Source organism: Carassius carassius, chromosome 42 (genome assembly GCF_963082965.1).
Source record: "Carassius carassius chromosome 42, fCarCar2.1, whole genome shotgun sequence".
Classification (NCBI taxonomy): Eukaryota; Metazoa; Chordata; class Actinopteri; order Cypriniformes; family Cyprinidae; genus Carassius; species Carassius carassius.
Genome location: NC_081796.1, coordinates 9,079,458 through 9,094,197, shown reverse-complemented (window position 1 = coordinate 9,094,197; position 14,740 = coordinate 9,079,458). Strand labels below are relative to the sequence as shown.

Sequence of the window (14,740 nt, the reverse complement as noted above, 5' to 3'; positions counted from 1 at the left end):
TTAAAAAAAAAAAAAAACTTTTCATCACTAAAAATAAAACCAATGCCATTCTTTATACTTATTTACAATTGTGTTTAAAGTTCTTCTACAAGTAATATAATTATGAAAAACAGTAAACAAGTTTCACCCAAATTTAATTTGTCTTTTAATTTATGAAATTTAAACACATTTTATTTTTTGGTAAATAAAGGAGATTTGCTATTAAAATTTAAACATGGAAGAAATATTGTGTGATTATTTTTTAATTAACAGTAGTAGCAGTATCACATACATTTTACAAAATAATAGTAATATTTCTAGCACAATGCCTTTATGTAAAAATGAATTTGTAATGAATGCATATTTTTCATTTATCTGAACTTAAGACTGGTGGTGATGCTTAAGATATTTTTGTTCATTGAGGGTTTCTGTAAAAAAAAAAAAGTCATAGATCATAATAATTATTATTAAAAGTCTATAATACTACTAATTCTACTACCATACTAACAATATACAATGCACTATGGATTGATGAGCTGCTGGTTCATGAATATTAATCACGTTGTCTGCGTTCGGTCGAACTGATTTGCTGAAATCAAAACAGGGACGGTAATAGATGAGCGCCAGCCAATGAAATTGCCATTTGCGCATTAGTTCCGCCCACTACCGGAGAAACCGGCATATCTTCTGCTTGTTCAAAAATATGAATAATTCTAAATGAACTCCATTATTTTGACAGGAGAAGACAACAAAGAATATAGTTTACATGTAGCATGTCGATTCAGCGTGGTAAGACTCTCGCTCTCTCTCTTTGCATGTGTGAGAAACAGAGCTATCAGCAAAGCGACGGCGAGTCGTGCTCCTTCACACAGAGTTTACAGTTCGGCAAATACCATAGACCGTAAAAAAGGCAAATACAGGTGTTCTGTGCGTCCATTGAGATGAATTGAAAAGTACAGATCGCTTGATGGAGAGAGAACTCTGAAGCGCTCCGTGTTCAGCGAGTGAAAATATATCTACGCCAATCTTATAATAGCCTCGAACACAGACACACTGGCGAGTAAAATCTAAGAATTTATTAGCCAATGGCTAACAATAGACATAATTTAGTCGCCCTGAGTAAAATTTATTCACATATGCGAGTGATTTACTCGCAATGTAGAGGCTGTTTTGACGGTTTTCCGTGAATACCTTTAAATTGACACTTGTTTTACTCAAATGAAATGGTAAAATGCTTGTGAAGTGACTCAGAACAGTTCTGGTGATGTTGTTTGTGTATTTGTGTCCTCATTATTGCAAGCGTCATGTGCTTCAGTCTATGTAGTAAACAAACCATTCATTCATTCACACAGAGACATGCACGCAGAACATGCAGGATGCAGATTTCAACCAACTTTTGCGGGTTAACATTTACAGATACTGGTCCATATGGAGATTTGATTTGATTAATTTATGCTAACTTTGACAAATTCCGTGACTGTACATATTAAAATGTAAGTTTCTTTTTCATGACTGGATTTTGAGATTCCGTCCGCGTTTTCTGCTTCGCGGAAATCATAGAGCTGTATGCATCCAGAACTGGGTTTGAACGGGTCCTCAGTACTACCGGTACTTACAGAAACCTGGTACCGTGACATTTTCATTTTTTTTTAGTACCGACTTGGTACCGGAGTACCGGGTCTTTTGACAACACTAGTGCCTCCCTATGGACGTCTGTGTTTCTGTCCTCACGCAAGCAGCAAAAAAGCACTACAGCGAGATGGCTGCATTAGTGGCTTTATTAAACTGATTTGGCTTTACTAAAATGTGTGCTTGATCGCATTAAATAGTTTAAATAAGTTGTTCAGATGAACAAAACACGAGGTTTTCTTGCATAATTAACATTTTAATTGTTTGGTCAGACAGTTCATATATAATATTCACATTAATCGGGGATTAAATGTGGAGTTATGTTCTGTATGCTAAATATGAAAACGAGCGTATCTGCACAGCACCTATAACTGCGCTTTGTTATCTGCTGATTGCTTATCGAGATTTACATGCTTGGCTCACTGACCCTGTATACTCATTCAGAATCAATTCATTCATAAACGAGATGTATCAGTTCATTCAACTCGTCCATGAATGAGAAGATCTCTCGATCTCGATCTGGGTTCACTACATTCAACAAATCACATGCTCCGTCACATCTTGAGTAACTCTTTGACAGGTTGAAACAGTTCACAGAGCTGTTCACGAGCTGTGCACACGCTGCTAATAGCGCCAAGCTTGCGCTGCTGTGGAGGGAGGAACTTCAGTGAATGAGAAATAGGAATCAGTGGATTACCTGAACGAGAACGATTCGTTCATGGACGAACCATCACTAGTGTAATTTCATATAGCCTATATTAAATATTTGGAATATATATTTTCATATTTTATTAGGTTCTTTGATAAGGTTACAATACGAAGGTCTAAGTAGCAACGTATCTTCCGTGATGTCCCAGATGCGCGGGTCGCGGTGGGTAAAGAAATTTTACTTTATTTGCGGGCTGGGGTGGGCCAAATAATTTCATAAAAGCGGGACCCACGCGTTGGAAAAAAACCGGACCCGCGCATCTCTAGGCTGCATGTGCGAGCATGAGTGATACTGTGGCCGTCGGTCCACGACTGGTAGAAAAACATGACGCTCATTAAAGCTCAATGGCTGAGTTTTCTCCTCTGAAAGAAAAGGTTGCACAACTGACAGAATAAGTTACAATATCTGAGATATTGCTGCTAAATTTTATTATTATTTTTTTTTTTTTACTTGAATGCCATTGCTTAAATTGATATTATTTATCTTTTGACATTTAATCTTCTGAGTTCAGAAACATTGTTTAATATAATCACTGTTCATATTTTTATTTAAAGTTCAGAATCAAGATAAATTTATTACTCTTATGTTTCTTATGATAACTGAGATAATGCTGCTAAATTTATTCTTTCTTTACCTTGAATGTCATTGCTCTAATTTATTTTTTATATTTTGATATTTCATATTTTGTTCAAATGTTTCATATATCTGCTGTTCATATGTTCATTTATGAGTGTGTTATATGATTAGAATGTTGTCCCGGTTTTAAAATAAAGCACAGCAATTATATTTGAGAGTGTATTTTCCCTTTTCAGGAAAAGTAAATCGAAAAAGTATCGAAATCGCAATTCTTGACTAGGTATCAGTATCGAAACAATAATTTTGTTATCGTGACAACACAAGAATATGGAAAAACGGTGGCATTTTCCTTTAATGTCATCTCTTCTTTTGATTTTAATTACATAATGTTGTGTTTTTTTGGGCATGTTGGCCAGTAGGTGGAAATAGAGGTTCATGATATATGTTTAGTTGAATATCGAAGACTGAGGCAGTCAGAAGCATTCCACCTCCTACTGCATGTGCGGTACCATTCTGCTATATAAGTTGGTTAAATAAAGAATCTTGATTTTCGAATGCCTCCTCGTTGCTTCATACAAGGGATATAACGATTGGCGAAGAGGTATTTTTTTTTTTACTTGAGGATGGCAGCTATTTCTACTTTTCCCACGCCATTTTTACCATGTCCCAGAGAACCAACTATTCTGTTTGACACGTGGCTGGGATGTTCCAGCATTATTTGCTCGTTGTTGGTGCTTCTGGAGATGCATGGCCGGTCGAACGAAAACGAGCACTGCTTCTACATTGTCTCGGGACTGAAGGCCAAAGGTTGTTCTATACCTTGCCGAATCAAGTTGATTCGATGGAGGATGCGATCGTGACCTTGGAAGCGCACTTTGTTCCTCGACGGAACATAGTGGCTGAGTGTCACGCTTTCAGGAAATATATTCAGGTACCAGGAGAAACCATACTTCAGTACGTAGCTGCTCTAAGGGACTTAGCGGCTACTTGTGACTTTGCAACTACTCTGGATGACATGTTGCTTGATCAGCTGGTGGAGAATGTGTCCAGTCGTTGCATTCATGAGATATTGCTTTTGGAATCTGAATTGACTCTTGAAAGAGCCATTACTATTGCAACTCAAACAGAAGCTGCTGGTGAACAAGCCAAATTATTATCGAGTAATCGCTCAGTTCCTGTGCGAGTGATACATGCAAATTCTCCACCTGCAGCTGCACGTCACCGTCGGAGACCACCTTCAAAGCCAGCATCTACAGTGCGTTCTTCAAAGCCATCATTTACGGTACCTGTTTCGTCGTCCCGTGAATGTTATCTATGTGGATCTAGGAAACAACTCGTGAATGACAGTAGTTGTCCTGCTGCATCGGCACAGTGTAATAACTGTCAAAAAATGGGACATTATTGACGAGTCTGTCGCTCGGGACAAGCTCGCTCAGTGCGTGAAATTGACTTACCTGAGATTCAGATCCTTTATATGCATGACTCGCTAACTGATAAAATTCAGTGCACGGCTGTCATAGCGATCGCAACTACGTCTGTGCCTATCGAGCTGACCGTGGATTCTGGATCATCTGTTTCTATTTTGCCGAAAAATTGTGTATGATACACACTTCAGTAAAGATGCTTTGCAGCCTCCTTCTGTAAGACTGATGACATATTCTCGTGCTCCGATTCCTGTACTTGGATGCTTACCTGTGACTCTCTTTAAGGATGACATCACCTGCTCCACATCGTTCTTCGTGGTTGAATCTGGCACAGCTCTGCTTGGAATAAATCCGATCAGTGGGCTACATCTTCGTTTCGAAGGCAATTCAATTTTGCCAGAGCGCACGTCAGCTCCGGTCTTGCAATTGTCTGCTTCGATATCTTCACCTGCTTTGGGATGCGCAAAAGGTTTTGTGCACAAGGTAAAAATTTTGTCTGATGTGACTCCTGTGCTCCAAAAACTCCGCCGCTTACCTTTGTCTGTTAGAGATACAGTCAGTGAAGAAATTCATCGCCTTGAGTTGGGCGTAATTGAGAGAGTGGATGCTTCGCCGTGGGTCTCCCGATAGTAGTAATACAGAAACAGTCGGGGGCTATTCGTATGTTTGTGGACCTGCGAGATCCCAACAAGGCTGTAGTTATGGATAGCTACCCTCTACCACACATCGAAGAAATGTTGTCTTTGTTAAGAGGCTCGACTGTATTTTCCACTATCGATTTGGAGAGTGCTTACTTTCAGTTACCGTTACATGAGGAGAGCCGTGATCTGACCGCCTTCATTACTCACAAAGGACTTTTCAGATTTTGTCGGGTCCCGTTTGGCCTTGCTTCAGCCCCCTCCGCTTTTCAGAAAATGTTGGCAACAGTTTTAAGAGGACTTACGAATGTGGCCAATTACCTATCTGATTACCTCAGATTTCGTCTCTGGTCTGAAGACGCACAGCAATGCTTTGATGTAAAGGAACTGCTCATCCATAGCCCTGCACTTTCATTATTCTATCCAAATTTGCCTACAGTGGTATCTACAGATGCCTCTAACTACGGTCCGGGCACTGTTCTTGCTCAAGTTCACGAGGATAAAACTGAACGCATTGTCGCTTTTGCATTGCGGACCTTGTCAGCGGCTGAACGCAAGTACTCGACCATTGAAAAGGAAGCACTTGCTTGTGTTTGGGCCGTTGAAAAGTGGCAAACTTACTTGTGGGGCCACAAATTCTTCCTGCGCACGGACCACCAAGCCTTAACTTTGCTTCTCTCATCCAAAGGAACTGATCACACCGGGATGCGCATTGCGCGCTTGGCAGCACGGTTACTGTGCTTCAATTATGACATGATTTCCAGGCCTGGGGCTCTTAATAACAGGTGACTGTCTTTCTCGCCTGCGTTTGCCTGCTTCGGAAGAAGACTAAGTTTATAGCGTTTCTGTCTCCTGCGATGTCAGCTTTGTCGCCTGCTGAGTTTGCGTCTGCCTCTGCGTCATGCTCTGAACTGAGTGCATTATGCGCACAAATAGCTCATGGTTGGCCTTCTTCTTCAACTTCTGTGGATATTATTCTACGTCCCTACTTTCAACTATGTGACGAACTGAGTGTTCAGCAAGATTTTGTGTTCAGAGGGTCACCTCTTGTTGTACCTGTTGCGCTACGGCACACATTGGTGAAGTTAGCTAACGAAGGTCACCAAGGAATTGAGCACACTAAACAGCGGCTTCATGAACTGTACTGTTGGACTGGCATTGATTGTTTGGTTAAAGAGCATATCCAAGCCTGTCAAATGTGTCTTTCTTCTGACAAAACTGCTAACACCTTCGCTGCGCCACTGCAGCCAGTGCATTTTCCGTCTGTACCGTGGGAAAAGGTGGCTATTGATGTGGTGGGTCCATTTGAAACCACTGAGTGGGACTGCCGAAATGCGCTGACATTGATCGACTATCACAGTAAATGGCCTGAAGTCGCTTTCACCGCTTCCATCACTACTCAAAATGTGATCACCTTCTTGTCATCTGTGTTTAGCAGATACGACAATCCATGTACGGATAACGGGATCCAATTCACATCAGTAGAGTTTTAAAAATTTCTGGAAAAGAGAGACATTCAGCACATACGTACTTCGTTGTACCACCCTGCTGTGAATAGAGCTGTAGAACATTTCCATCTTGTGTTGAAAAGCTGTATTCCGTCTGCTGTTCTGGAAGCGAAGCTGTGGAAATCTACAGTCAGGGAATTTCTCCAAGTGTATCGTGCTACTCCCCATTCTGCTACTGGACTTTCCCCATTTGAGCTGCTTCATGGCAGAAAGATGCGAACGCGTCTCAATGTTCTTCCTCCTCCCACCACAAGTCAGGATGCTCTGGCGCTTCTTCAGTGAGTTTCTTTGAAGCAAAAGAAAATGAAAGCATACACTGACTCCAGACGTGCAGCTCGCACTCCAGATTTTAAAGTGGGGGACTGGGTGGTGCGTATTCCTACTCATGTTCCGAAAGCACATCCAAAGTTTACCAACCCTCGTCAAATTGTACGTAAATTGGGTGCATGTACTTATCTGTTATCTGACGGAAAGAACTGGCATGCTTCTCACCTGGCTCGTTCTGTTGCACCTATTTCGGAGGCAATTGACACAGGTGCTGTGGACTTGTCATTTCAGCATCTTTCTTCGTCTCCTCCTCCAGAGATCCAAACTCCTGAAGCTCTTCAAAGGGTGTCTTTCCGGTTGAGACGACCTCCTCGTTGGCTGGAAGACTATGTCACTAAGTCACCTTGCATTGCATGATTATCACGGATGAGTAATTCATTAAGCTTACGATTGATTTTATATGAATGCTACATCTAATAAATCTTGTGAAGCTTAATTTTGTTCTTTGATCTGGTTACAAGTAAGTGTTATATAACAAGTGAATGCTTTAGTAAATTTGTGGTTGTGTTCCTTTTTTTGTTGTTGTTCGTAAATATAGGGGTAGGTAGGTTGCTTTAAAGGAGTCATACCCTCGTATTACCTTGGATACCTACGGCTGTATTATAGTCTTTCAGGCCCTTCTAAAAAAGAAAATTGGAAAAAAAATAAACACAGAGCTCCTCAGACCCTTATCTCTGTAGGCATTATTGTCTCGCGAGATCTGATGCGATATTTTGGCTGTCGTGGACGGTCATTATAATAATGCAAATGAGGGGCACGTTGATTGGTTGCAGGAAGGAGGGGGGTTGACACCGCAGGTAACGCTTTAGCATATCATTACAAACTGACATCATGGCGCAAGTTGTGAATGAACGCGACCGGCTTCCCGGCCAGCGCCGTTTAGGGCTTAAATCAAACTTCATTCACGCACACATATGAAACACGCTTGCATATATACTAAGTACTAGTCACACATACATGTATATGAACTATCTACGCACATAAAGTTACTCATATGAGACGTGAGCACAGCACACACACACAAATATAAGACATGAGCACACACACACACAAACTAGACAGGGCCTCATGTAAGCATTAGGCAATAAATAATCAATAACCGAATTCATGATGATCTCAGTCATTTGTTTTTTGCAAAGTACGTTAGCAGCCATTCCCCATACCTCGAAGCTAATGCTCCCGCCAGAGTTGTGCCTGGACGCGTTCATTGAACGATAATTCATGAACTCGTTCATGTTTTGGACTGAACTGAACGTACCGCATTACTGCCTGATGAACGTTACTGTGAAGTCGTTCATTCTGGTGTCTGTGAACTAGGGCTGGGATAAACGATTATTTTTTAAATGATTAATCTAGCGATTATTTTTCCGATGCATCGATTAATCTAACGATTAATTTTTCAGACCGATTCGATCTCGATTATCTCCCCATTAATTGACTACTAACAATTTATACATGTTGATTTACATATCTGAATGAAAAAAACATGAATTCCTTAACATTGCAATATATGTTTATTGCTCTTAAAATTACAAAATAAAAGACTGACTAAGAATGCATTACTTTGCACTTGTATAGAGATAGCATTCAATAAAACCTTGAAGCCTTGAAAACACATAGCTTACTGAAACAAGCTTACTGAACACATAGGGCCTAGCTTACTGAAAAAAGTTCTTCTTTCAGATGAAAATAACAACAACTTGATGTCTAGCATTCAATAAAAAAGTTCACCCAAAATACTTGTTTAGAGCAATTGAAAGAATACAGTAACCAATGTAAACTTGAGGGCTTTAAGCTAATACAGAGAGTGCTTTTACAAAAAAAAAAAAATAATAATAATTTAACAGTGGGAGCCAGCAGCCTGTCATGGAGAAAAAAAAATCTCTGAATGCTCCACGTGAAACTTTGGCGTTCCGCCCTTTTTCTATCGTGTCTAATGATTTTGGTTAATATGCACGCGGGAGAGAGAGAGAGAGACCGAGAGAGAGAGCAAGAGCGCTCGTGTAGTTTGAAGACTGTGAGTGCGCGCGCAGCCGGGGCTCTCTCTCGTACGCGCCCTGTCACTGTCACTCACCGATCAAATAAGGCTTTGACAGCCGCCAAAAAAAAAGATCAATGCAGAAAAACCCCTGGATTGGTTATATAACGTTGGACAGAATGTTGATCCAGCCATCGCGTATATTCAGCGCACATAAGGTAAACGTTTTGCAAAAGTTTTTTAGATAAATAAAAACAGGTCGACGAATCGATGCGCATATTTTGCGTCGACGTCATCGATGACCTCGACTCGTTGTCCCAGCCCTACTGTGAACGCCACGCTCTCTCAGTTTAACTTCGTTCAGTAGGATGCCAGATTTCTATAAAGCCTTCCAGGCGAAAACCCACCTAAAACACACCGTAAACCGGCCTTAATATGTAGCGGAAAAAATATCCAATACCCAATCTGGCAACGCCAGACTCTCTTGTTCAAAGTCGTTCATCAAAATGAACAAATCTTTTTTCGAGTCATTTCGTTCATTTAAGGGGCTTTAAATGTTACTATTAACTGGCAAATTCCCCGAACACATCAACCTACGTAATCTTGATCATATTCTGAATTAAGAAATCATTATAATGCAGTCAAAAGTCAGTTTTTGCAGTCCGTTTACAGGGAACATAAATAATTACTTCACCTCCAGTCTTTCGTTTATTTGTCTAGTGACAGACGCAATAGCATACAATAGCTGCATTAGCAGTTAGATGCTGTTTGTTACACACAGTAGAGCAATAAAAACACAGTCTTACCGTTTCAATTGCAGGGAATTTTGTTGGAATGGCGCTTTTCCTGAGCTTCGATGCCAACTTCACCTGATATTGCCCCAAATTTGTGAAGGATTTCGGCGTACAATGTTTAACACAAACACGTAACGATAAGCCAGTGGAAGGGTTGAAGGAACCGCGTCATTAAAAATGAATTTAATCCACTGGTCTCTGATAGCTAGGTCCGTTCTTGGTAGAGAAAACACATTTACATGTTGATTCTGGCAGTCAACCACAGAGCAACTCACGTGTGCACTACTCCACCGTCTTTCGCGACTGAATATGAGGGGGAGAGGGGAAGGGGCGAGCTTCCTGCTGCGGTGTCCATATATGGTATATCCTGCCCCGTCTTGATGTCAAGACGGGGAAGAAATCAAAATCTCGTATTTTAGTGCGCGTGCACGTGGGCTATTTTACAAACCCTGAGGTAAACAAACGCTTGACTTTTAAATATCGGCTTCCCGGCCAGTATATAATCGTTAGGCAATCATAACATACATTGATTCTCATGGAAAAGTGAAAATTGTGGGTCATGACTCCTTTGAGTGATGGGGGAATATGTTGTGTTCTTTTGTGCATATTGGCCAGTAGGTGGAAATAGAGGTTCATAATATATGTTTAGTTGAATATCGAAGACTGAGGGAGCATTCCACCTGCTACTGCGTGTGCGGTACCATTCTGCTATTTAATTTGGTTAAATAAAGAATCTTGATTTTCGAATGCCTCCTCGTTGCTTCATACAAGGAATATAACACATAATTTATACATAATTTACGTGAGGTTCACCCAGTTTGCATGGAGATATTTCCACATTTTTTTTTTACTTATTGTTTACTTATCACTTGCAACAAAACAGTTAATATGAACATCCCCAATTGACTGAATTAATAGCTGTCCTGTTGTGTTACATTTTGTATAGATGCACCGGTTGACCGGCCATCAATCGAAACCGGCCAGTTTTTGCTTAAAATACGCGATCGGCAATCGGTCGGTTTTTGCTATTTTTTTTGGCCGATTTTCCCGGAAGTGCGCCCGCGTGCACAGACTACATTGTAATCATTCGCTATCATGTCATTTGTGAGGAAGTATTTCGAAATCTGTGCGCAGGACACGGGCAGCCGTTTAGCACTGAAAGTGCAGAGCTACACGTCTGAGGCACAGATAGCAGGAAGCGAACACATCTATATTTTTTTTAACTTGAGAGAATAGTTATTTATTTTTCATTGGCTCAAGTAAAAAAATATAAATGTGAATCATTACCTTATTTTTTTATTTTTATTGGATGAATGAAACATTTTGCATCTTTGTTTTATTAGCACCAACATTAATTGTTTTTAACATTTTGGAATAATGTATTTATATAGCATACTTTTATTTAGTCTCACTGGTAAAGACCTTTTTTTTACCAAATTTAAAAACTAAAAAAAATACTGAATGCTGATTAAGAAACATCTTATTGAATGTGTGTTGATTGTGTTGTTTGGACTGTAGAACTATGCAGTTGTTGCCTTTAATTTCACATGGTTACAGTTAATCTTTTCATTTAAGGCCAGTTCTATGTAGTTTCAACCCAATTCAAAAACAAAAACTAAATGCTGATGTCTGTACCATCTATGTTTGTATTGAATGTAGGCTACTTACTGTGCAGTTACTGCCGTTAATTTCAGATGGTTACTGTTATTGTTTTCAATAGCTAAAAGCTATTTTGGCCTATTAAATACCAAATAAACATCTTGAAAAAGAAATCCATGAAAAATCATGATCGTGCATCCCTAACATTTTGTACTCCATTTCAAAATATTTTAGATAGAATTTAACTATTCGTTGCTGATCTTATTGTTAACAGTTCATTCATTTTGTATTTAGCGATTTATTTGTTTTTTTGGACTTTGGAATCTGTAATAAAAATGTCATTACTTGCTTAATGCAGTAGTAAAGTTGGTCAAAACTTCAGTTTCATGGAGACTTTGTTTAAAAAAGGTCCATGGATAAGTTATTTATAAACTCAATTAATAAACAAACTATATGCAAACTGTGTGCATGTATTTTCTAATTACTTACATGTATAATTGTTCTTCAAGTTAATTTGCCATCAGTAATATTTTGAAGCATTGATTAATGTCAATTAAATTTGATTTAAGCAACATGATAGAGTACTGTTACTCAGTAGACACCGTAAACAGTGCATTGTGTTCTATTTTCTGTATTTGTTTTCAGTGCCAACAGTGGGATGGAGTGGTGTTCACCGTTTCACTTCCATTAAGCTCATTTACAGGACAGATATGATCAGGTGATCTGAGGGGAGAGACGTCCATCTGTCAGTACCGTTTCTCTGGGTGAGAGTAAAGATGAACCGTTATACAACACTCAAGCAACTGGGTGATGGGACCTACGGCAGTGTTCTGATGGGGAAAAGCAATGAGTCTGGAGAGCTAGTGGCCATCAAGAGGTGCGTCAAACCATTAGGCTTTGTTCAAAACCAAAAGCATCTTTCTTGCTTCTCAGTCCATCAATGCCTTAGGCTAATTGTCACTTTGACTTTACACTTTCTAAAGAAACTTAGGCTTCCAAGGCAGAATAATTTCTGATTATACTGCACAAACTCATATTTGCTTTATAATGCTTATCAGTTAAAATAATCATGCCGTCTTAAAAAAAACCTTATTAAACTGCTAATTACTACCTTAAACTGCTTTTCAGACACCAAACTGAATGGTTGTTGGATATCATAGGTAATGAAGCATACATCTGTGTTACCTTCAAAAATACACAAAATAATGGCATTTTAGTGTAGGAGATGTTATGCAATATGATTTTGACATGTCTTTATGCATTGTGCAGATGATGTTGATTATGATGTATTTAAGGTCAACATGAAATCAAAATTAACTACATTTACTTATAACACATTCTAGTGATGGCACGGTTTCTCAAAAAAAAAAATGAACAGTTCGGTTCACCACACGCGGTTCGGCACACGCTGGGACCGCGGTTCAACTTAAATCTGACAAAGCATCTGTAATATGGTTTACTATAAATATCACGTAAAACAAACAGGGTTCAGCAAATATATGTTTCTGTTGACGAATGTGCATTCTGGCTTCCCAGACATTACAACAATAGCGATGAGAAGGAAAAAAAAAAATTCTGGTCAAACCATTCACTTTTGTTCAATGCCAATATGCTGTATGCTGGAATATGAGCAGTCATTTATTCCATCATCACCCGGGTGCTGATAGCGCATGCGCACAGATGAGACCTGAACAGCACACGTTAATATGTGTTTAAACTAAACTCATTTAAGCTTTGTCAGTTTAAACATTTAAGAGCCAGAGGACACGAGCTTGCACATGCAGTGGGAAGATTTGTGAGTGCGCTTATCCGAAGTGTGCCTCAGAACGCATGCAAATATTAAGCTCTCTCTGAAGTATTGTGTTTAAATGGACAAATTCACATAAAAATTATGTCAAAATGCCCATCTTGGTAAATGTCCTACAGCAGACCTAGCCGGCTGAACGTAGGCCTACTGTATCAGTGTATTCTCTTAAAGTGACATTTATATTAATCGAACCGCAACAACAAAGAAATCCCTCACTAAAGAATAATCTTTAATACATAGTCTAATATGCAATGCTGTTTTACGTTTAATCACTTTATTCAATTTCTGTACCTAAAAACTAATGCTAGACCTCCCTAAAAAAAACTGAAAATCACTGTTTATTTTTTGTATCTTTACTCTATTGTATTAATTTGTGCTGTTGCTTGTAGTTGGATAGAATATTCTTTTTTTTTTTTTCATTTTTATTAGAAAATATAGTTTTTCCATAAACATAGCACATACCGAACTGTACCGAAACTGTTATTCTAAAACCGTGAAACAAACCAAACCATGAAAAAGTTGAACCGTGCCACCCGTAACACATTCAGAGCTGCATGTCATTTAACTTTTGAAACTTTTATCAAAATGTTATAACTTCCTCTGCCACTAAAGTATCTTTTTATTCTCACTGACACATCAAACACCTCACATCTCACCTCCCTTCCTCGCATCTTATAAATTCCTAGTGCAAAACATTCTTTTCCTCGTTGAAGATCATTTTTTCCACTTAGAAATCAGATTATGCAAAGAAAATGGGAACAACTTCAAGAGAATATTAGATGTAATGTACCTATTCTGAAGAGAGATTAGCGGATTGCCTTTCAGGCAGATAAGACTCTTACTCTGTTTAGTAATGAAAACCATATCTGTGGTATGGTTTACAGTAATTGTGCTTGTGTTTTTCCTCCTGAAGTGCCTAATATTTATCAGCCTCTTGTGTTTGTATGTTTTAAAGTCAAAGTCACCTTTATTTATATAGCGCTTTAAACAAAATACATTGCGTCAAAGCAACTGAACAACATTCATTAGGAAAACAGTGTCAATAATGCAAAATGATAGTTAAAGGCAGTTCATCATTGGATTCAGTTATGTCATCTCTGTTCAGTTAAATAGTGTCTGTGCATTTATTTGCAATCAAGTCAACGATATCGCTGTAGATGAAGTGTCCCCTAAGCAAGCCAGAGGCGACAGCGGCAAGGAACCGAAACTCCATCGGTGACAGAATGGAGAAAAAAACCTTGGGAGAAACCAGGCTCAGTTGGGGGGCCAGTTCTCCTCTGACCAGACGAAACCAGTAGTTCAATTCCAGGCTGCAGCAAAGTCAGATTGTGCAGAAGAATCATCTGTTTCCTGTGGTCTTGTCCTGGTGGTCCTCTGAGACAAGGTCTTTACAGGGGATCTGTATCTGGGGCTCTAGTTGTCCTGGTCTCCGCTGTCTTTCAGGGATGTAGAGGTCCTTTCTAGTTGCTGATCCACCATCTGGTCTGGATACGTACTGGATCCGGGTGACTGCAGTGATCCTCTGATCTGGATAGAGACAGGATCTGGTGGCCACGGTGGCCTCGGAATAAGAGAGAAACAGACAAATATTAGCGTTGATGCCATTCTTCTAATGATGTAGCAAGTACATAGGGTGTTATGGGAAGTGTTCCCAGTTCCGGTTTACCTAATTAATGCAGCCTAAAATCCTTTAACGGATTTGGATATTAAAAGCATATTAGTATGTTATGTGTATGCCAGGTTAAAGAGATGGGTCTTTAATCTAGATTTAA

General features: G+C 39.4%; 1 protein-coding gene across 1 annotated transcript in view; it reads left to right on the top strand.

Annotated features, from left to right (window-relative positions):
- mak (male germ cell-associated kinase) overlaps positions 1-14,740 on the top strand; it is a 50,680-nt gene that overhangs the window by 13,131 nt on the left and 22,809 nt on the right. Inside the window, exon 2 of the mRNA XM_059535538.1 lies at positions 11,807-12,038. Within this exon, the coding sequence (XP_059391521.1) occupies positions 11,938-12,038 (101 nt within the window). The 5' untranslated portion in view covers positions 11,807-11,937. The remainder of the gene's footprint in view (positions 1-11,806; positions 12,039-14,740) is intronic.